The 21225-nt window shown below is 42.8% G+C and overlaps 1 protein-coding gene across 3 annotated transcripts in view; it reads left to right on the plus strand.

Moving 5' to 3' along the window:
* The window catches only part of EEFSEC (eukaryotic elongation factor, selenocysteine-tRNA specific), a 259452-nt gene that overhangs the window by 98687 nt on the left and 139540 nt on the right, over positions 1-21225 (plus strand). For all 3 annotated transcript variants that reach the window (XM_046644462.1, XM_046644467.1, XM_046644476.1), the window contains exons 3-4: positions 14008-14104; positions 16542-16706. In XM_046644462.1, the coding sequence (XP_046500418.1) occupies positions 14008-14104; positions 16542-16706 (262 nt within the window). The remainder of the gene's footprint in view (positions 1-14007; positions 14105-16541; positions 16707-21225) is intronic.

Genomic DNA, 21225 nt, shown 5'->3' on the forward strand with positions numbered 1-21225 from the left:
GCAGCTTGCGCACAGCTCAAGGGAGCTGGAGTGGGCAAAAAGGGCCCTGTCCTCTAAATACCAGGGATCTGTGCTCTCTGATCCCTGGTTGCTGCTTCTGATTACAGAGGTTCAGATGAACAGGCAGGCAGCCATTTTGCACCATCCCCATTTTTGCAAGCCTCTCCCCCTCTGGCTGAAGTGACTTCTGGGGATTTAAAGGACTAGTACTCTTTTTAATCGTCCCCTCATTTTTCTTTTATCTCCCCTTTCAGGAATCAGACCTTAAAGACTAGGACATTCAGAAATAATTGCATATACAGGGAAAATTAGAAAGTGACTGTGCCTGCCACGGATAAGATGCTCAGATAAGGGGGCCAGCCCTGTGGTGCAGCTGTTAAATTCGCACATTCCGCTTCAGTGGCCCAGGGTTCACCGGTTTGGATCCCAGGTGTGGACATGGCACCACTTGGCAAGCCATGCTGTGGTAGGCATCCCACATATAAAGTAGAGGAAGATGGGCACGAATGTTAGCTCAGGGCCCGCCTTCCTAAGCAAAAAGAGGAGGATTGGCAGCAGTTAGCTCAGGGCTAATCCTCCTCAAAAGAAAAGATAAATAAATAAAAAAGAGAAAAATAAAAAAAGATGCTTGGATAAGACCTGAGAAGACCTTAAATTTACACCTTAGGCTGAGTTTCAGCACAGAGACAGCCTCCAACAATCAAAAAAAACCAAAAACAGTAAATAAAAATAATGACAAAAAACGGGAAACCCTGGGGAAGGGGAAGAATCTGATCTCCAGAGTTACCATATTATTAGGTTCAAATGTCCAGTTTTCAACAAAAATCACATGGCATATAAAGAAACAGGAAAGTATAGCCCAATCAAAGGAAAAAAATAGATCAATAGAACCTGTCCCTGAAGAAGATCCGATGGTGAATATAGTAGACAAAGACTTTAAAACAGCTGTCTTAAAGGTGCTCACAGAACTAAAGGAAAATGTGGAGAAAAGCTGGAAAGCAACATATGAACAAAATGGAAATATCAATAAAGAGGTAGAAAACCTAAAAAGAAACATAAAAGAAATTCTGGAGCTGAAAAGTACAATAACTTAAATAAAAGTTAAATAGAGGGATTCAAAGGCAGAGTTGAGTAGGCAGAAGAAAGAATTAGCAAACTTGAAGATAGGACAATGGAAATAATCAAGTCTGAGGAACAGAAAGAAAAAAATTGAAGAAAAGTGGACAGAACATAAGGGACCTGTGGAACACCATTAAATGGACCAACATATGCATTGTGGAAGTCCCAGGAGGAGAAGAGAGAAACGGGCAAGAGAATATTTGAAGCAATAATGGCTGAAAACTTCCCAAGTTTGATTAAAGACATTCATATAAACATCCAGGAAGCCCAATGAACTCCAAGTAAAATGAACTCAGAGACCTACACTGAGACATGTTATAGTCAAACTTTCAAAAGACAAAGAGAAAATCTTGAAAGCAATGAGAAGCGGCTAGTCACAACAAGGGATCCTCAATAAAATAATCAGTAGATGTCTCGTCAGAAACTATGGAAGCCAGAAAGTAGTGGGCCCATATATTCAAAGTGCTCAAAGAAAAAACCACCAAGCAAGAATCCTATATCCAGCAAAACTATCCTTGAAAAGTGAAAGAGAAATTAAGACATTCCCAGATAAACAAAAGCTGAGGGAGTTCATTACTGGTAGACCTGCCTTACAAGAAATGCTCGAGAAAGTCCTGCAGAGTGAAATGAAAGGACACTAGATAGTAACTTGAAGACGTATGGTGAAATAAAGATTTCAATAAAGGTAAATACATGGGCAATTGTAAAAGCTAATATTCTAAGAATACTTTGTAACTCCACTTGTGTTTTCTACATGGTTTAAGAGACTGATAGATATAAAAAACAAAACAATTTGTCTAAAAGCTAGTATTATTGTAACTTTGGTTTGGAACTCCACTTTTTGTTTTCTACATGATCTAAGACACTAATGCATTTAAAAAATTGTTAGTTTATATTTTTAGGCACACAATATATAAAGATGTAATTTTGTGACATCAATAACAGAAAGGTATGGGGACTGAGCTGTAAAAGAGCAGAGTTTTTTTATGTTACTAAAGTTTAGCTAGTGTATAGTAAAATTAGAGAGTTATAACTTTAGGATGCTAAATGTAATCTCCATGTTAACCAGAAGAAAATAGCTGTAGAATATATACAAAAGAAAATGAGAAAGGAATTTAAACATTTTGCTGCAAAAAATCAACTAAACACAAAAGAAGACAGTAATGCAGGAAAAGAGGCAAAAAGGCTTATAAGGCATATAGAAAACAAATAGCATAATGACAGAAGTAAGTGCCTCCTTATTAGGTATTTCTTTAAATGTAAATGGATTAAGCTCTCCAATTAAAGGACAGAGATTGGTAGAATGGACAAAAACACATTTATCCAACTATATGCTGTCTACTAGAGGCTTACTTTAGGTCCAAATAACACAAATAGGTTGTAAGTGAAAGGATGGAAAAAGATATGTCATGCAATTAGTAACCGAAAGAGAGCAAGGGTAGCTATACTAATATTAGAAAAAATAGACTTTAAATTTAAAAAGATTACAAGAGACAAAGAAGGACATTATATATTAATAAAAGGTTCAGCAAGAAGGTGTAACAGTTATAAGCATGTACACACCTAATGACAGACCATCAAAATATATGAAGCAAAACCTGACAGAATTGAAGGTAGAAATAGACAGTTTCACAACAATAGTTGGAGATTTCAGTACCCCACTCACGATAATGGATAGAGCAATGAGACAGAAGATGAGTAAAGAAATAGAGGACTTAGTTCAATCAACCAACTAGATCTAACAGACGTATGCACAACAGTCTACCCAACTTAACAGCCAACACTCTCTTCTCAAGGTCACATGGGACATTCTCCAGGATAGACCGGGTGTTAGACCACAAATTAAATCTTGGAAGATTTTAAAAAAGGATATCATACAAAGTATCTTTTCTAACCACAACAGGAAGTACAGTCATGCGTCACTCAACAACGGGATATGTTCTGAGAAATGCATCATTAGGTGATTTCATCAGTGTGCGAACATCATAGAGTATACTTAACGTAAACCTAAATGGTATAGCCCACTACACAACTAGGCTATATGGTATTAATCTTATGGGACAACTGTCATATATACAATTCACCATTGACCAAAATGTTGTTATGCAGTACACGACTGTAGTTAGAGATCAGTAACAGAAGTAAAATTGGAAAATTCACAAATTTGTAGAAATTAAACAACACAACCAGTAGATCAAAGAAGAAATCATGGGGGAAATTAGAAAGTACTTCGAGATGAATGAAAACGAAAACATACCAAATTTATGGGATGCAGCAAGAGCAGTGCTAAGGGGGAAATTTATAGCTATAAATTCTTGCATTAAAAAACAAGAAATAGGGGCCAGCCTGGTGGTGCAGTGGTTAAGTGCACACGTTCCGCTTCGGCGGCCTGGGGTTTGCCAGTTCAGATCCCGGGTGTGGACATGGCACCACTTGGCAAGCTATGCTGTGGTGGGCGTCCCACATATAAAGTAGAGGAAGATGGGCATGGAGGTTAGCTCAGGGCCAGTCTTCCTCAGCAAAAAGAGGAGGAGGGGCAGCAGTTGTTAGCTCAGGCCTGGTCTTCCTCAAAAACAACAAAAAAAGATTGAAAAAAAACACAAGAAATATCTCAAATCAGCAACGTAACTTTACAGCTTAAGTAGCTAGAAAAAGAAGAAAAAACTAAACCCAAAAGTAGCAGAAGAAAGTTAATAATACAGATTAGAGCAGAGATAAATGAAATGGAAAAATAGTAGAGAGAAATCAATGAAACCAAAAGTTGGGTATTTGAAAAGATCAACAAAATTGAAAAACTGTTGGCTAGATGGAGTAAGAAAAAAAGAGAAAACTCAAATTGCTAAAATCGGAAATGAAGATGGGGATATTACTACCGATTCTACAAAAATAGAAAGGGTTATAAGAGTACAATGAACAATTGTACACCAACAAATTGTATAATCTAGATGAAATGGACAAATTCCTAGAATACAAAACCTACCAAGACTAAATCATGAAGAAATAGACAATCTGAATAGACCTAGAATTTTAAGGAGATTGAATCAGTAATCAAAAATCTCCTGACAAATAAAAGCCCTGGATCTGATGCCTTCACTCGTGAATTGAGCATTTAAAGAAGAACTAATGCCAGTCCTTCTTAAACTTTTCCAAAAAATTGAAGAGGAGAGAATATTTCTTAACTTATTCTATGAGGCCAGCATTATCCTGGTACCAAAGCTGGACAAAGACACTACAAGAAAAGAAAACTGTAAACTAATATTCCTTATGAACAATGGTGCAAAAATCCTAAACAAAATACCGGCAAAACAAATTCAGCAGCATACTGAAAGGATTATACACCACAGGCAAGTGGGATTTATTGCTGGAATGCAGAGATGGTTCAACATACAAAAATCATTCAATGTAATATGCCACAGTAACACAATGAAGGGGGAAAAAACCCCATGATCATCTCAGTTGATGCTAAAAAAGTGTTTGACAAAATTCAGTACGCTTTCATGACGAAAACACTCAACAAACTTGGAAGAGAAGGAAACTAACTCAACATAATAAAAGCCATATATGAAAACCCCACAGCCATGGTGAAAGACTGAAAATTTTTCCTCTAAGATCAGGAACAAGACAAGGATTCCTACTTTCGCCATTTCTGTTCTACATAGTACTAGAAGTTCTAGCCAGAGCAATTAGGCAGGAAAAAGAAATAAAGGCATCCAAATTAGAATGGAAGAAGTAAAATTCTTTGTTTGCAGATGATATGATCTTATATGTAGAAAACCCTAAATATTCCACACACAAAAAAACTCTCTGAGAGGTAATAAATGAATTCAGCAAAGTAGCAATATACAAAGTTAACATGAAAAAATCATTTGCATTTCTATACACTAACTGAACAATCTGAAAATAAATTACAAAAACAAATCTATTTACAATAGCATCAGAAAAGAATATACAGTACTTAGGAATGAACTTAAGCAAGAAGATGAAAGACATATAGTGAGAGTGACAAAACATTGCTGAAAGAAATTAAAGAAGATATAAAGCAATGGAAACACATCTCATGTTCATGGATTGGAAGACAATAGCATTAAGATGTCAGTACTCCCCCAAGCAATCTACAGATTCAGTACAATCCCTCTCAAAATCCCAATCATGTTTTTTGCAGAAAGAGAAAAAAACCCATCCTTAAATTCATATGGAGTCTCAAGTTTCCCCAAATAGCCAAAACATTCTTAAATAAAGAACAGAACTGGAAAATTCATACTTCCTGATTTCACATCTTACTACAAAGCTACAGTAATCAAAACAGTGTGATAGAAGCTGAAAGACAGACAACTATACCAACAGAATAGAACAGAGAGCCCAGAAATAAACCCTTGTGTATATGGTCAAATGAATTTTGTCGGAGGGGCCAAGATCAACAGGGAAGGACAGTCTTTTCAACAAATGTTGCTGGGAAAACTGGATAATCACATGCAAAAGAATGAGGTTGGACCCTTTCCTCACACCATATACAAAAGTTAGCTCAAAATGGATCAAAGAACTAAATGTAAGACCTAAAACTATAAAACTCTCAGAAGAAACTACAGGGCAAAAACTTGATGACACTGGCTTTTGCAATGGTTTCTTGGATATGACCAAAGGCACAGGTAACAAAAGAAAAAATAGATAAATTGGACTTCATGAAAATTTTTAAAATTTGTACATCAAAAGACAATATCAACAGAGTAAAAAGGCAACCCATAGAATGGGAGAAAATGTTGTAAATCGTATAGCTGATGAGGGATTGATTCAGGAAATATAGAGAACTCTTAAAACTGAAGAACAACAACAAAAAATTACCCAATTCAAAAATGGAAAGGACTTGAATAGACATTTCTTCAAAGACGATATACAAATGGCCAATGAGAACATCAAAAAAATGCCAACGTCACAAATCATTAGGGAAATGTAAATCACAGCTACAGTGAGGTACCGCTTTACACCCATTAGGATGGCCACTGTCCAAAAGCAAGAAAATAACAAGTGTTGGCAAAGATATGGAGAAATTGGAACCCTTGTGCCTGTTGGTTGGAATGTAAAATGGGGCAGCCACCATGGATACAGTATAGTGTTTCCTCCAAAAATTAAAAATAGACTTACCATGTAACAATTCCACATCTGGATATATACCCAGAGAATTAAAAGTAGGGTCCCCAAGAGATATTTGTACACCCCTGTTCATAGCAGCATTATTCACAATAGTCAAAAGAGGAAGCAACTCAAGTGTCCATCAGTGGATGAACTGGTAAAACAAAACGTGGTCTGTACATGCAATGGAGTGTTATTCAGCCGTAAAAAGGAGTGGAATTCTGGCACATGCTACAACATGGATGACCCTGGAGGGCGTTATGGTACGTGAAATAAGCCGGGCACAAAAGGACAAGTACTGTATGATTCCACTTCCATGAGGTCCTTGGAGTAGTCAGAATCATGGAGAGGACGAGAATGTGGGATGGGGGTTGCCAGGGGCTGCGGGAGGGGAGAATGGAGAGCGGGTGTTTAATGGGGACGGGGTTTCAGTTTTACAAGATGAAAAGAGCTGTGGAGATGGATGGTGGTGATGGTTGCACAACAGAATACAAGTATTTAATCCCACTGAACTACACGCTTAAGTATGGTTAAGATGGTAAAGTTCATGTTATGTAGATTTTACCACTATAAAAAAAAATGGAAAAAACTGCTTGGAGTTACCTGAGAAAGTTTTTCCTTTTTTGCGTATCTTTGAGTCTCTTCTATTAAGTTAGGACAGCGTGTCAACTTGATGCTATTGTGTCTTCAGTGTTTCCCTGACTTTTTAACCAGGCTCAGAGCCTTCAGCAGGGAATAGTATCTAGCTAGAATTTAATAGCCTTCTTTTGTTTCCTTTGTGTTTATTTTTGTAGCTACAGTAGTAGATTTCTTGTCCCCTGAAGGGGACTGTGGTTGGTTAATCAAAAGTCTGTGAAAGTAGAGAATCATAAAAAATGACATATTCATGTCCTTAAACATAATATTTTAAGTTAAAACATATAAACGCATGTTTACTCAATAATATCAATAAATAGAAGTTGTTCCGAGGGGACAAAAAATGTTCTCAGCAGTGTGCCTCCCTGTTGTCGTTAGCACGACACTATTGGCAGTTGGTCCAGACTCATCCAGGGTGTCTTGGCTGTGTGGGCAGTTTTGTTCTGAATTTGGGCCCATCTCTTCTTCTTCATGCTGTTTTTTTGAGGCGTGTATGATTTCTGCATCATCTATAATTTCAATTTTATACAAATAACACATAATCCATATGTTATTAATTTATTTGGTGTGAATTCAGTAGAGTAGCAATATTCTGTATTTTCTTCTTGGTCAGAATTTATGTTTTTAAAAACTCTAGGATTTGTTTATTTGCCAGTAACAAAAAGTTGTAATTTGTGAGTTCCAGTGGCCACACCTTAGCCAGCCACTGTCATCATTTTGGCTTTTTTCTCTCCAGGTGTGGGATGCTTTCTTTTTTGTGCAGTTGTTTCTCCTGGTAGCATCTTATAAAGTAGAATAGTTCCACCAGTGTTTTAGAGGTATTGTCCAGTTAAATTTCCTAGGGAAACTTCAGTAAATGACTTTAGTTCTCTTGGGCATTTCCTTTTTTTTTTTCAAGGAAGATCAGCCCTGAGCTAACATCTGCCAGTCCTCCTCTTTTTTCTGAGGAAGACTGGCCCTGAGGTAACATCCATGCCCATCTTCCTCTACTTTATATGTGGGACGCCTACCACAGCATGGCTTGCCACGTGGTGCCACGTCCGCACTGGGATCCGAACCAGTGAACCCTGGGCCGCTGAAGTGGAACGTGCGCACTTAACTGCTGCGCCACCGGGCTGGCCCCTCTTGGGCATTTTCGAGCAGCAGATAGCTTCTCTGCTCTGGTGCATGCCACAGGAACTCCATGGCTTTGTTACATCTGTCACTTGCTGCAAAAACGCTCTGCCCAGCCCAGCTTTTCTTCCAACACGAGCCCACTGACTGGAGCTCATAAGCTACACCCTAATGCACTGTCTACAATTTTGGTTTCTTTAAACTGAAGCAACATTTGCGCAGCAGTCTGAGTGCGAAATTTTTCTGTGTTGTCATAACCTCCCCTGAGGTCTTTTATAGTTTTCTTATCCACATCTAATTTAACACCAGTTTTTAAAGAGATTTGCCTTTATTATACCTTTCTAGCAAATTCAACTCAGTTCTCGTAGAAACAGCTACTTTCACAGCGTTGTTTTGTGATACTAAATTAAATTACAGTCACACTTATACTGGCATTTCCAAGTTTGTGGCATAAGCAGTGTGTCTCGGTCAGCTGGCAAAGGCAAAAGTACAGCAAGTGTTAGACTCTGAGCGTGGCCTTTGAGCCTCAAGCCATCTCCCAGTATGGGCATTCGGTCTGCAGGCTTCAGGCCCAGGCTGTGTGGAGCCGAGGGAATAGAGAGCTCAACCAATAAACATCCTTGAAGTGGCTGTGGTGGGGCGGGCTTCTACTGTATCTTTTATTTGTCGTACACGATACTAGTTTTCCATTTAGATAGCAATGTAAAATTGTTTTTCAGTAAGTGTACATAAGTAAGAGTGTGAATTATTTTGAAGAAGAAAACCTGAGAAAATTGTAGTTCAGGTGGTACACAGATTTGACAAACCTTGTAAGAGAGTCTAGGACCAATGACCTATATGTAGATAACGTGGAAACAGAGGCAGGTGGGATGGAACAGGGCAACCACAAAGTTTTGTCCTCCCCTCCCTGTGCCAAAGGCAGGGTCCATCTTCTGTTCTTGTGTTTTCAAAGACCAGTGGTGACATCTGAGAGAGTAGTCGTTGTCCCTGGTGAGGGATGGTGGAGGTGATCCTTGGGATGGCTAGCATAGTGGGAAGGACAGAGCTTTGGAACAGGGCTTTTGGAACAAGAGAGCAGTGTTCTGGGCTCCTTGCTTCTGCCATTTACTTCCCACATGACCCTTTAGCAGGCATTTAAATTCTCTATGCCTCAGTTTCTCCATCTCTAAAATGACTATCTAATCTCTCACATCATTACTATGAGGATTAAATGGGGTGATGTGTATGAAAGCATTTTGGCAAGTGCTGTGTGCATAGCATTTAATTAGTGTTTGGTGAATAAAGGAATGCTTCTTTTTCTTTTTAATCTGCTGAGGAAGATTCGCCCTGAGCTAACATCCACTGCCAATCTTCCTCTTTTTGTATGTGAGCCGCCACCACTGTATGGCCACCCACAGACAAGTTGTGTAGGTCCATGCCCAGGAACTGAACCCAGGCCGTCAAAGCAGAACACACTGAACTTACCCGCAAGGCGGTCGGGGCCGGCTCAGGAATGATTCTGAAGATGGGGGTGGTAACTCAGAGGGCTAAGGATACAGTAAGTTAATGCTTTATTTGAAAGTGATAGCAAACTGTAAGAATATTAAATACCATAATTATAACTATTATTTGTTTTGCATTCGTTTGAGAAATACATTACTGGAGGGCAGGGGTTTTGTTAATCTGTTTATAGGAATTAAATATGTTATGTTCTCTGATCTTTGAACATCAGCCACTTTGTCTCATGGATTTGAGAAGAGGCACACAATCTTGCCTCTAACCCAGGCTGATGGAGCATTTTCTCGTAATATTTTCAAGATGGATGGCAAACCCAGAGTTGGCTTTTAATCACAGCCCTACCACTCATTAGTTTGTGACTAGGAGCAAGCTGCAGAACCTAGCCAAGCTTAGGACCCTCCTCTGTGCAATGGGAGGAGCAGTAATAACAGCCACCTTGCAAAGTTGTGGTGAGGAGATGAGGAGTGAAAAATCGCTGACACAGATGCTGGTACCATAGGTAGATTACCCTGTCCCTTCCACTCACTGCATACAAAGAGGCACTTAAGAGCAGTTTTTAGAGTCAGGGTAAGGGAAAGGTGGCACTTACTGGAGGAAGCAGTGTTCAAAACTAGAAGTGGTGCAGGAATGTCTCCTGAAAATATATTTTATTACTATTATTTTTTTTTGAGAAAGATTAGCCCTGACCTAACTACTGCCAGTCCTCCTCTCTTTTGCTGAGGAAGCCTGGCCCTGAGCTATCATCGTGCCCATCTTCCTCTACTTTATATGTGGGACGCCTGCCACAGCATGGCGTGCCAAACGGTGTCATGTCCGCACCCGGGATCCGAACCGGTGAACCCCGGGCTGCTGAGAAGTGAAACGTGCGCGCTTAACCGCTGCGCCACCGGGCCGGCCCCCCGAAAATATATTTAGTAAATAAATGGATGGAAGTAGTTCAACCTTATATGACTTATTAAGGAAATACAAATTAAAATGAGGTAGATATAAAAACTCATGAGATTTTGATGTATGTGCAGTGAAATAGCCATCTCAGATGTTCATTGTGGTAGTGAAAGGGTAGCAAACCATTCAATGTATGCTTTTTCTTTGTAGTTGAGATATAATTAACAAACTATAAAATTCACTCTTTTATTGTGTACAGAGTTTTGCAACCATCACCACTAATTTCAGAAACCCTGTACCCGTTAAGCAGTTATTCCCTATTCTCTCTGCACCCTAGCCCAGGGAACCACCAGTTTGTGTTCTGTCCCAATGGATTTGCCTGTCCTTGATATTTCGTATAAATGGAACCACACAGTATGTGACCTTCCTTGTCTGACTTCTCTCATAGTAATGATGGACATTTGGGTTGTTTCCACCTTTCAGCTTTTGTGAATAGTGCTGCTATGAACATGCATGTACGTTTATTTGTTTGAGTACCTGTTTTCAGTTCTTTTGGGTATATTTTTAGGGAATATCTGGGTCAAAAGGTAATTCTGTGTGCTTCTTCATTTTTGAAATGGTTTTTGCTGGGTATGGAGTACTTAGCTGACTTTGCTTTTGTTTTGTTTTACTTTCAGTACTTTGAATGTTTCACCCCATTACCTTCTGGCTGCCGTGGTTTTGATGAGAAATCAGTTGTTAGTCTTATTGAGGTGGCTTCTACACAAATAGGTCACTTTTCTCTTGCTGCTTTCAGGGTTCTTTTTGTCTTTGGCTTCCTCTGTTTGATTATGATCTGTCCAGGTGTGGATCTCTTTGAGTTTAGCCTTCTTGGAGTTTATTGAGCTACTTGATGTGCAGATTAATATTTTTCTTCAAATTTGAGAAGTTTTTAAAGTTTATTCAGATATTCTTTCTGTGCCTTTCTCTCCTTTCTTTCTGGAATTCTTGTTGTGTGTGTGTTCAGATGCTTTATGATGTCTCGTATGTCTTTGAGACTGTGCTCATTTTTCTTCATTCTTTTTTCTTTGTTTTCCTCAGACTGGAGAATCTCAATTGATCTATCTTCAAGTTTGTTGATTCTTCTACTTGCTGAAATCTGATATTGAGCTCCAGTGGATTTTTAATTTCAGAGCTTGTATTTTTCAACTCCAGAATTTCTATTTGGTTCTTTTATGTAATTTCTAACTTTTTTTATATTCTCTATTTGGTGAGACATTGTTGTCTTCTTTCCTTTAGTTCTTTAGACATGGTTTCCTTTATTTCTTTGAACATACTTAAAACAGCTGATTTAAAATGTTTGTCTAGTAGGATTTCCTCAGAAACAGTTTCTCTTAATTCATTTTTTCCTTGTGTATGGGCCATACTTTTGTTTCTTTGCATCTATTGTGAATATTTGTTGAAAACTGGACGTTCTGAATAATATAATGTGGCAGTTCTAGAAGGCAGATTCTCTTCTTCCCCCACATTCCCATAGTTGTTAGCATTTGCTTTGTGACTTTTGTGAATTAATTGTATGAAGTCATGTGTGACCAGTCTCTGCTTATTTAGCTTAGTGATCAGTTAGTGATCAGACAGAGATTTCCTTAAATGCCTGGAACCAATAAGTCTCCGAATCTTTGCCAAAGGTCTCTATGTGCATGTTGGGGCATGTTTTCAATGCTCAGGCAGGCAGTTAATAACTTTGCCTTAACCTTGCATAGAACCTCAAGGTCAGCCAGAGATGAGAGCTTAGAGTCTTCTCATGGCTTTCTTGATCATGCACAGTGCCTTGGGCATGCCCACAGCCATATGCCTGCAAGTAGCCTTCTGGATTCTGAGGAATATGTCAGAGCTTTTCCAAGTCTCCCATGGAAGCCCCCAAGTTTTTCCTTCTAAAGTTTGTGGTCAACCTGTTGTTTGCCCAAAGTGTTATCCCATGCCTCAGATAGCCAATGATGTTAAACAATTGCCTTTGATGATTTTCAACAAATGCCCCTGAGGAAAAGCCTGTTTGCACTGGGCAAGCTCCAAAGCCGGTCAAATAAAGAGAACCTTGCAAGTGGGGTCTTCCAGGGAACACCAGAAAGGAAAAATAACGACAGTTCTCTGGGAAAGGCACTTTGATGGAACCCAAATTCATTCTGTCCTCTTTAGTGGCTGTCAAGCTCCTGGTTTCCACTCTAATTGCGAATGCTGGTTATTAAGGCTGCTGCAGAGTTAGAGAGGGGTGGATGGGAATAGGGCAAATTAAAATTCCACAGAGCCCCCTTATTCTTAGCGAAATTCAGCTGGTTTTCTTGAATAAACATTCCACAGATTGTTGCAAGCCTTTGGTTAATTTCCAGAGCTCTGAAAAAGTTGATTCTGATAATTTTTGCCAGTGTTCTTATTGCTTTTATGGAGGAGAGGCTTTCTGGATGTCCAGCAAAAGAAAAATCTTTTATTGATTTTTCCATGTATTTTGAGTCTTAAATGTATTCCCCATGAATTTATCCCAAAGCCAAGGCAAAAAAAAGAAAGAAAGAAAAGATCTGTCATATGTATCAACGTGTTTATCACAGTGTTATTTATAATAGTGAAACGTTTGAAACATTCTAAATGAGTAACACTGGGGGGAAAGCATGTAAATTCTGGGTTGCACTATTATGCAGCTGTTAAAAAGGGAAGAGGAGGCCTGAAGAGGTGGAAGTCTAACATAGAGGTGTGAGCCTTGATTCTAGAGTCAGATGGGCTGGGTTTGAATTTGGCTTTGAGATTTATAGCCAATGACTTAGAGCAAATTAGTTAGCCTCTCTAAGCTTCCATCTTTCATCAGTAAAATGGTGACAACTCCATAATGGTGGTGTGGGGTTTAAGTGAAAGCATCCAGGTTATATGCTTGGCTCAGCCAAGTGATTTATAATCATTGTTATTCTTGCTAGCATTCAACAGAAAATTCTTTATGATATAGTGGTAAATAAACTAGAAGGATATGAGATTGGATATATACTGTAACTAAAATATGGAAAAAATAATCCCTTGGCAATGCATGGAAAATCCAATGTGGAACAAAGCACACCACAGTGATGGAATTGTGGGTTGTTTATTTTCTCTTTTCCAATTTTTTTTTCAATGGAAAAGATAAATGTGTACTCATAGTAAGAATCTCTTGTTAAAGAGGCAGGCGCTCTCTGGGAGGGTCCAGGGAGGAGTGCCCTCCATGAGACACTGGGATGGTGGAGGTCTGCTTCCAGGTACGTCTTCAGGGACTTTGGTCACTGGTATTTCCTGAGTCTCTTTAGGAGGGTGGTGTGTATTTATTGGTCTTTTTCAAGGGAGTTTTTTATTCAGAGGCCTGGGGGCTAGGGTTCACTGCTGCCTCCTCAGGGAGGGTTCTGAAAGTGGAGTTTAAAACCCAGGGGCAGTCTTTTAAATTCTGTTGTTCAATACGAGGCATTTCCCTGTGGGACTTCTTTCGGAATATGATGACACTCTCTTCCTAGGTGCTTTTGAAAGGAAGAAAGGCGAGAACTCCGTCATGCTTGGTCCTCTGCCAGGTGCTCCATAGACATGCTCTCTGTCCATGATGACGATCTCGGTAACTGTGATGGGACTTGTTTTCCATTCCAGGTTCCGAGGTGCACCGATTATACCTGTGGCGGCCAAGCCTGGGGGACCGGAGGCCCCTGAAACAGAAGCTCCACAGGGCATCTCAGAGCTCATTGAGGTACTGTCAGCTTGAGTCTGGGTTGGCCTCTGGCTCCAGCCCTGCTCAAGCAGGGTCCTTTGTGTCTTGCTCAGCTCAGAGAGAGAAAGAAAGGCAGCCCCAGCCAGAGGACTCCGACCTGGCTCCTTTAACCCTCTCCCTGCTCTACCTTGGTGCCACCTCCCTCAAAAAGTTAAACCAAAACAGAACCAATGGTTTCTACCCTGTAGCCCATGGCTCTGCAGAGCTGTTCACACCCTGTCAGTCCTCCTTTTTTCTTTCTCTTGTCAAACAACTCCACAAAGCAGCCCCTCCAGTCTGGAACTCTGGGGCCATGTCATTCATTCCAGTACTTCAGATGGTACCAGCCTCTCCTGTGTGTCCTACCTGAGCTGGGACCAGCGAGGCAGGGTGAAGGAGATGGGCCCAGCAGCAGGGGCAGTGCAGTTTACATCCTTGTGGTCTCCACCAAAGGAGTGGAGGCTTCATCTTCTAAAGCCGTGGGCCCAAGGCCCAGGCCATTCCTCCAGGCTTGGTGGTAGTGGACAGAGGGAGGGAGCCCAGACACTCACAGGGTGCCAGGGCAGCAGCAGGCGGGGTGGGGGTGGTGGGGGTGGTGGGGGTGATGCTGCTATGAAGATAGCAGTGAGAATGGGGTCTGCAGTGTCCCTCTGCTGAGCACTTGGGGCAGTTCCAAGGGGTGGATGGCAAGGTGTATTGACTCTGGGGCTGGATGGTGGGTTCCAGCGATGGCCCCACTACCTACTCTCTCTGTGACCTTAGGCACTTGACCTGCTCTCCCTAGCCTCAGTTCCCTCACTTGTAGGGAAAATAAGAGCATCACTTACCTCGTGGAGTTGGTATAAAGGCTTAATGGTTAATGTGTATAACGTGTTCAGAACATTCCCACATCAGAGTTTACTGTGATGGTGAGGTTGATTATCACGTTCCAGACACTGTATTAAGTTCTTTTCCTACATGATCATTAACATTCATAGTGACCTTGGGAGGTTTATTTATCCCCATTTTACCAAGGAAGAGTCTGAGATTCAGAGAGGTTAAGTAACTTGTGTAAGATCTCACAGTAAGTACATGGTGGCACCAGGATTCAGACGCAGGTCGGTTGTTGGGGTTGGCCTTGTCCACCTGTACCTGGATCCACAAAGCCAAGATCAGGTGTGACCATGTGCACTGCCCCTGTTTCTATGATTACATGATGCTCATCTTGCTAACTTAGCAAAACAAATATTTTCTGGGTGAGGCATTTGTTACTTTTTCATTACTCCAGAGAGCGCTGGTCTGGGAGCCTGGGACAGTTATTTTTATTAGAGCAGAATCCCAAAAAATGCTGCTGTGAAAGATTTCTCTCAGAAACCTCTGCATAAATCTCAGACCAAGCCTGTTTTGAGTCTCTAGTCTTTTTACAAAAGAATTGTTATCACAAGACTAAGAGTTTGGAACATTCACTACCAAATACTTTTTTGACAGCCCATTCCCTAACAAAATCAGAAAATAGCAAAATAAAAGGAGTAAGGCAGTATTTATTTTCATTTGTTTGTTGGTAATTAGCTCTGACAACATCTCTGAGCACATAAGTGGCATGAGGAAAGTGGAGTGGTTGATGTGGAGGCATATGGAAAGAGTCAGCAAAGAAGGAAGAGCAGAACCAAACTGCGGGGGCGGCACCGGCCCTTTGGCAGATGTTAGATTGTCCCTCGGTCTCTGCTGAGGGCTTGGAGAAGTGGCCTTCCCCCCCGTCCTACCAAACAGAGGCAGCTGCCCTGGGGTCAGCCCTTCTCTCCCCACATCGTTCGTTTTTCCTTCAGTCACTGTCCTTTTCTTAGGCAGGATACCAGCTGCTGGAGATACGTGGAAGTACTCACAGCCCTGGAGGGGAGACAGATAAACAGGATCACAAGAGTGTGTTATCTGTGGCGATAGGGGGCAGGGAATGCAGCCATATGAAAAGGTGGTGTCACCCAGGAGAAGGGTGAGGCTGACTAGCCGATGGGCTTCCAGGGCTTGCCAGCAGCTGGTGCCTGGCATGAGAGGGGAAGTGGCTGGTGCTGAGGCCTGAGTGGTAGCTAGGGGCTAGGTGATGACAAATCTTTAATCTTGTAGGCATCAGGAGGCTGGGAAAGCACGTGAGGCCAGGGAGCGAGGTGACCAAGGGTGTCCTGGAGCAGGCTGCCTCTGCTGCAGTGAGCTTGGGGCCAGAGCTTGGCTTGTTAGGAGACTGTTTCAGTATACCTAATGGGAGGGGATGGAGGAGTCTTCTCCCTTGTGCTGAGCAGGAGCTGAGAGCGCGGCAGAGGTTTGCAGTGCATTCAGGGAGTTGTCCGTTTCTGATCTCCTGGGCCAGCTTGCCCAGGCCCTGGTTACACCCTCTGCCTTCCTCTGCCCTGCCGCATCGAGCTCCTCTCCCCAACAGGGTGTGGCACCAGCATTTCTTTTCTAGCTCCTGACGTCCCAGATTTCCATCCCAACGAGAGACCCCTCAGGACCGTTCCTCATGTCTGTGGACCACTGTTTCTCCATCAAAGGCCAAGGCACAGTGATGACAGGGACCATCCTCTCAGGCTCCATCAGCCTCGGCGACAGTGTGGAGATTCCTGCCCTCAAGGTCAGTCTTACCTTGTCCTTTCTTTTGATCTCTCTGTCAAGCAGCAAGGGGTGGGGACGGTCCCTTTGTCTCTCTACTTGCTGAGCCTGCTCCCTGAGGCTGGCCAGCTGTCTCTGCTCTGTTCCATCTCTTCCCCTGCCCTGCCTGGATTCGAAAACTACCACTTTCCCTAAGTCTCATAATAATGCTCATTTATTGGAGGCTTATGATGTGCCATGATGAGCCTCCCAAGTAGGTATTCTTTATAGATAAAGAAACTGAGGCTCCAGAAGGTGTGGGGGGCTCAGGATCACATGGTCAACAAGTAGGGTGCTGTGGGTAAACCCTCCCTTTCTACAAGTACCTGCAGACTTATTTCTGGGTACCTTTTACTTAATCACAAGAATTTCAAATTAAACACAATTAGAATCTTGTATCGCTCAGTCATACCATCTGAAAGACATCCAGATGAGTTTCACACTCCTAATGACCACTGGCAGATGCTATTTCATCCCTCAGAAGGCCTCTGAGAAGAGCAGACAGCTAGCTCTCTCCCCATCTTTTAGTAACTTCTGGCGTGGCTCTGATTTGAAGGGTGTCCAGTGGCCTTGCTATTCCCCTTCTCCAGTGGGCTTTTCTTACAGTTTTGGTTTACTGGAGAAGAAAAACTTATAGCCTGCTGGACAGCCCTTCCCCTTGAAGGGGAATAAAGGATAGAGAACAAGAGCTAGTTATAACTAGGGAGACCTCACCAGGAATTCTGGGGTCCAGGGCGGTTCTCTAGTTCTCAGGAACCTAGAGGCAGGGAAGCAGAGGCACTTGGCCCTGTGTGCTAAGCCAGGGACAATGCCAGCTGCTCCTTAGGATATAGTCACAGCCATGGGTGAGTGAATTCCGTGTGCGTGCTAACTGAGAGTTCTCCCTGGAGGGCTGCGTGGAGACCGATTCTGAGGTTGTCTGCCTCACTAGGTATGTTAGTCAGGGTCCTCCAGAGAAACAGTACCAAAAGGACGTATGTGCATGTGTGTGCAGAGAGAGATGTGCTTTAAGGAATTGGCTCACATCATTGTGCGGCCTGGCAAGTCCAAAATCTGGAGGTTAGGCCAGCACGATGGAGACCCAGGGAGGAGGTGTGATTCGAGTACATAGGCTGTTGGCTGGCAGAACTTCCTCTTTTTCCAGGGAGGTTAGTCTTTTTCTACTTAGGGCTTTAACTGATTGGATGGAGTCCACCCACATTATGGAGGATAATCTGCTTTACCCAAAGTCTGCCTATTTAAATGTTATTCTCATCCAAAAAACACCTTCACAGAAAAATCCAGAATAATGCTGGACCAATATCTGGGTACAGTGGCCCAGCCACGTTGACACATAAAATTCACCATCACATGGGGGTTGGGGACGGCCATGATAGCAGTGTCTGCCCTGAGCAAGTGGAGGGAAGGGGAGCACCTGTGCCTTGTGTTGCCCCTTCTTAGTCTGGGGCAACCTGGAAGGATATAGGATAGGGGCATTTCAGGGGTGAGCATCAAGTCCATGTTGTGCCAGGGACTAAAAGTGCAAATCTTAAAAAGTAAAGCACAAAATTATGAAAATAAACTAAACTTAACATTTAACAAAATGAAGATTGTAAGTGACTGTGTGTTAATTCTTAGCTGGAACAGAGAATGAATCAAATGCTAATTTTTTTTCCATTCCCTGTGCTCCCTTAGGCAGACCCCTAGGGGCCATCCTGAGCTGTATCCCTTCTCCTCTGGGAGAAGACTTGTTCGCGGCCGGGGAGAGGAGCTGGGAGTAGAAAGGTGGTATCAGAAGAGGGCTCTGTGGGAGATAGACTTTGAATTGTGGGTACTTGAGGCTCTAGAGGGAGGAGGTGGTGTTTGATGACAGGATCGGTGGCTGTGGCTGCAATGTTAGGCCCAAGGATGTGGGGGAGGGCTGAGGCAGAGAGAATCACGTTAAGCAGACGGGGATATTGCGTGGGGGCATGTTCTGAGATCGTTGGGTACTCTTCCTCCTTATGAAGGTGGAATTCCTCCTATCAGGATTCCAGTTACTGATCTACAGGACTTGGGCACATGGGAGGTGCTTGGCAAATAGCAGTTTAATTCTCCTCTTGCTTTTGTGCACCTGTTTCCCCCCAGCCTACTTCATCCCTCTTGGTATCTATTGCTGTATAATTCTCTAATTTACTAGTCAGAGAAAGTCAGAGAACTTGTAAGCAGTGAATTTGGATATTTGGTTGAGGAGTTTTCCAAGCAAAGTGTGGAAGGTGCAGCCTGGTTTCTCCTGTGCTACTTATAGTAAAATCTAAGAGGAAAGGAATGAATTGAGGAAGGAACTGTTAGCAAAAGGGAGCCAGCGCTTGAGATTCTCTGCCTATCCAGATTCCAAAGGACACTAAAGGGAGGAAATGCACTTTGAGAAAGTATGCTCTGGAGAAAGGCCAGGGGTGAGGCTGGACAGCCTTTGCTGAAGAGATTAGGTGTGTGACTCATGGATCCAATCAAACATCTCAGCAGAAGCCAGGAGTAGAGATGCCTGATGAAATGAAAAAGGAAAGAAAGCACTTGGACTTCTGGGATTCTACAGGTAGGAAATAGTCTGATAGAACTACTCAGCTACAGACACGCTTTATCCTTCAAGAAAAAGGAAGATTGAGTGGCTCCAGGGGCAGAGCTGTGGATGCAAATGTAGAGGCCCGAGAGGCGAGCTCAGAGGCAGGGCCGGTGGAGCCTCCCTGGGCCCAGGGGGTAGAGGATCAAGCCACAGAGGGTCATTCTCAGGCCTGGAAACCTAATGGAATTTGTTCTACTGGGTTTCAAACTTGCTTGGGACCAATGACCTCTGTGTTTTTTCCATTTTCTCCTTATGCCTGTATTTTGAAAGCAGGTAACTTTTCCTGGTTTTCTAGTTTCACAGGTCAACAGATGAGAGACATTCTGCCTCAGGATGGATCATACCAGTATTACCCATACTGAATTAGGAGACTTGGATGATGAGATGTTTGAGCTGATAATATTTAGAAGAGATTTTGTACTGAAAGTTGATACTGTAATGGGGTGAGAATTTGGGGATATTGCAAAAGTATTTTGCACATGGGATAGATGTGAAGTTTTGGGGACCAGAGGGTGAACTGTAGTGGGCTGACTTGTGGCCCACAAAATGTGTGTCCATCCAGAACCTCAGAAATGACCTTATTTAGAATAAGGGTCTTTGCAGATGTAATTAAAGTAAGGATCTCAAGGTGAGAGCATCCTGATGAGGGTGGGCTCTTTATCTAATGACGATCATCCAGTGGCACAGAGTTCACAGAGAGAAGGGCATATGAAACTGGTGGCTGGAGTTATGCGTCCACAAGCCAAGGAATACCAATGGTTGCGTGCAGCCACCAAAAGCTAGGAGAGAGGTATGGAAAGGATTCTTTCTCAGAGACTCCAGAGGGAGCCAACTCTACTGACACACTGATTTGGGACTTTTAGCCACCAGAGCTGCAAGAGAATAAGTTTCTATTGTTTTAAGACACCATGGGGCCAGCCTGGTGGCTCAGCGGTTAAGTGCACACCTTCTGCTTTGGTGGCCCGGGGTTTGCCGGTTCGGATCCCAGGTGCAGACATGGCACCACTTGGCAAGCCATGCTGTGGTAGGCGTCCCGCATATAAAGTGGAGGAAGATGGGTACGGATGTTAGCTCAAGGCCAGTCTTCCTCAGCAAAAAGAGGAGGATTGGCAGCAGATGTCAGCTCAGGCCTAATGTTCCTCAAAAAAAAAACACACCAAGTTTGTGGTTATTTGTTATGGCAGCCCTAGGAAACTAATATAGATTTTGGATGGAAAGGACTGATGTCAGAAAAAGCCTTAAGTTTTTTATCAACTTGGGCAGATTCCTTAACTCCTCTGAGCTTTGAGTTTCTCATGAGGAGTTGCAACCCCAGCTAGCCCTCTAGGGTTGCTGTGAGAGGGATGGGGGCTGAGTGCACATCAGCACTGAAGGGGCTTCACAGTGATGGAGCTGAGTGCATGTCAGCGCTGAGGGGCTTCACAGTGAATGGAGCTGAGTGCACTGAGGGGCTTCACAGTGATGGAGCTGAGTGCATGTCAGTGCTGAGGGGCTGCACGGTGATGGAGCTCAGTGAGCTGAGGGTCTTCACGGTGATGGAGCTGAGTGAGCTGAGGGGCTTCACGGTGATGGAGCTGAGTGAGCTGAGGGGCTGCACGGTGATGGAGCTGAGTGAGCTGAGGGGCTGCGCAGTGATGGAGCTGAGTGAGCTGAGGGTCTTCACGGTGATGGAGCTGAGTGAGCTGAGGGGCTGCACGGTGATGGAGCTGAGTGCATGTCAGCCCTGAGAGGCTTCACAGTGATGGAGCTGAGTGCCTGTCAGCCCTGAGGGGCTTCACGGTGATGGAGCTGAATGAGCTGAGGGGCTGCGCAGTGATGGAGCTGAGTGAGCTGAGGGGCTTCACGGTGATGGAGCTGAGTGAGCTGAGGGGCTGCACGGTGATGGAGCTGAGTGAGCTGAGGGGCTGCGCAGTGATGGAGC

Source organism: Equus quagga, chromosome 1, assembly GCF_021613505.1.
Source record: "Equus quagga isolate Etosha38 chromosome 1, UCLA_HA_Equagga_1.0, whole genome shotgun sequence".
NCBI classification, from domain to species: Eukaryota; Metazoa; Chordata; class Mammalia; order Perissodactyla; family Equidae; genus Equus; species Equus quagga.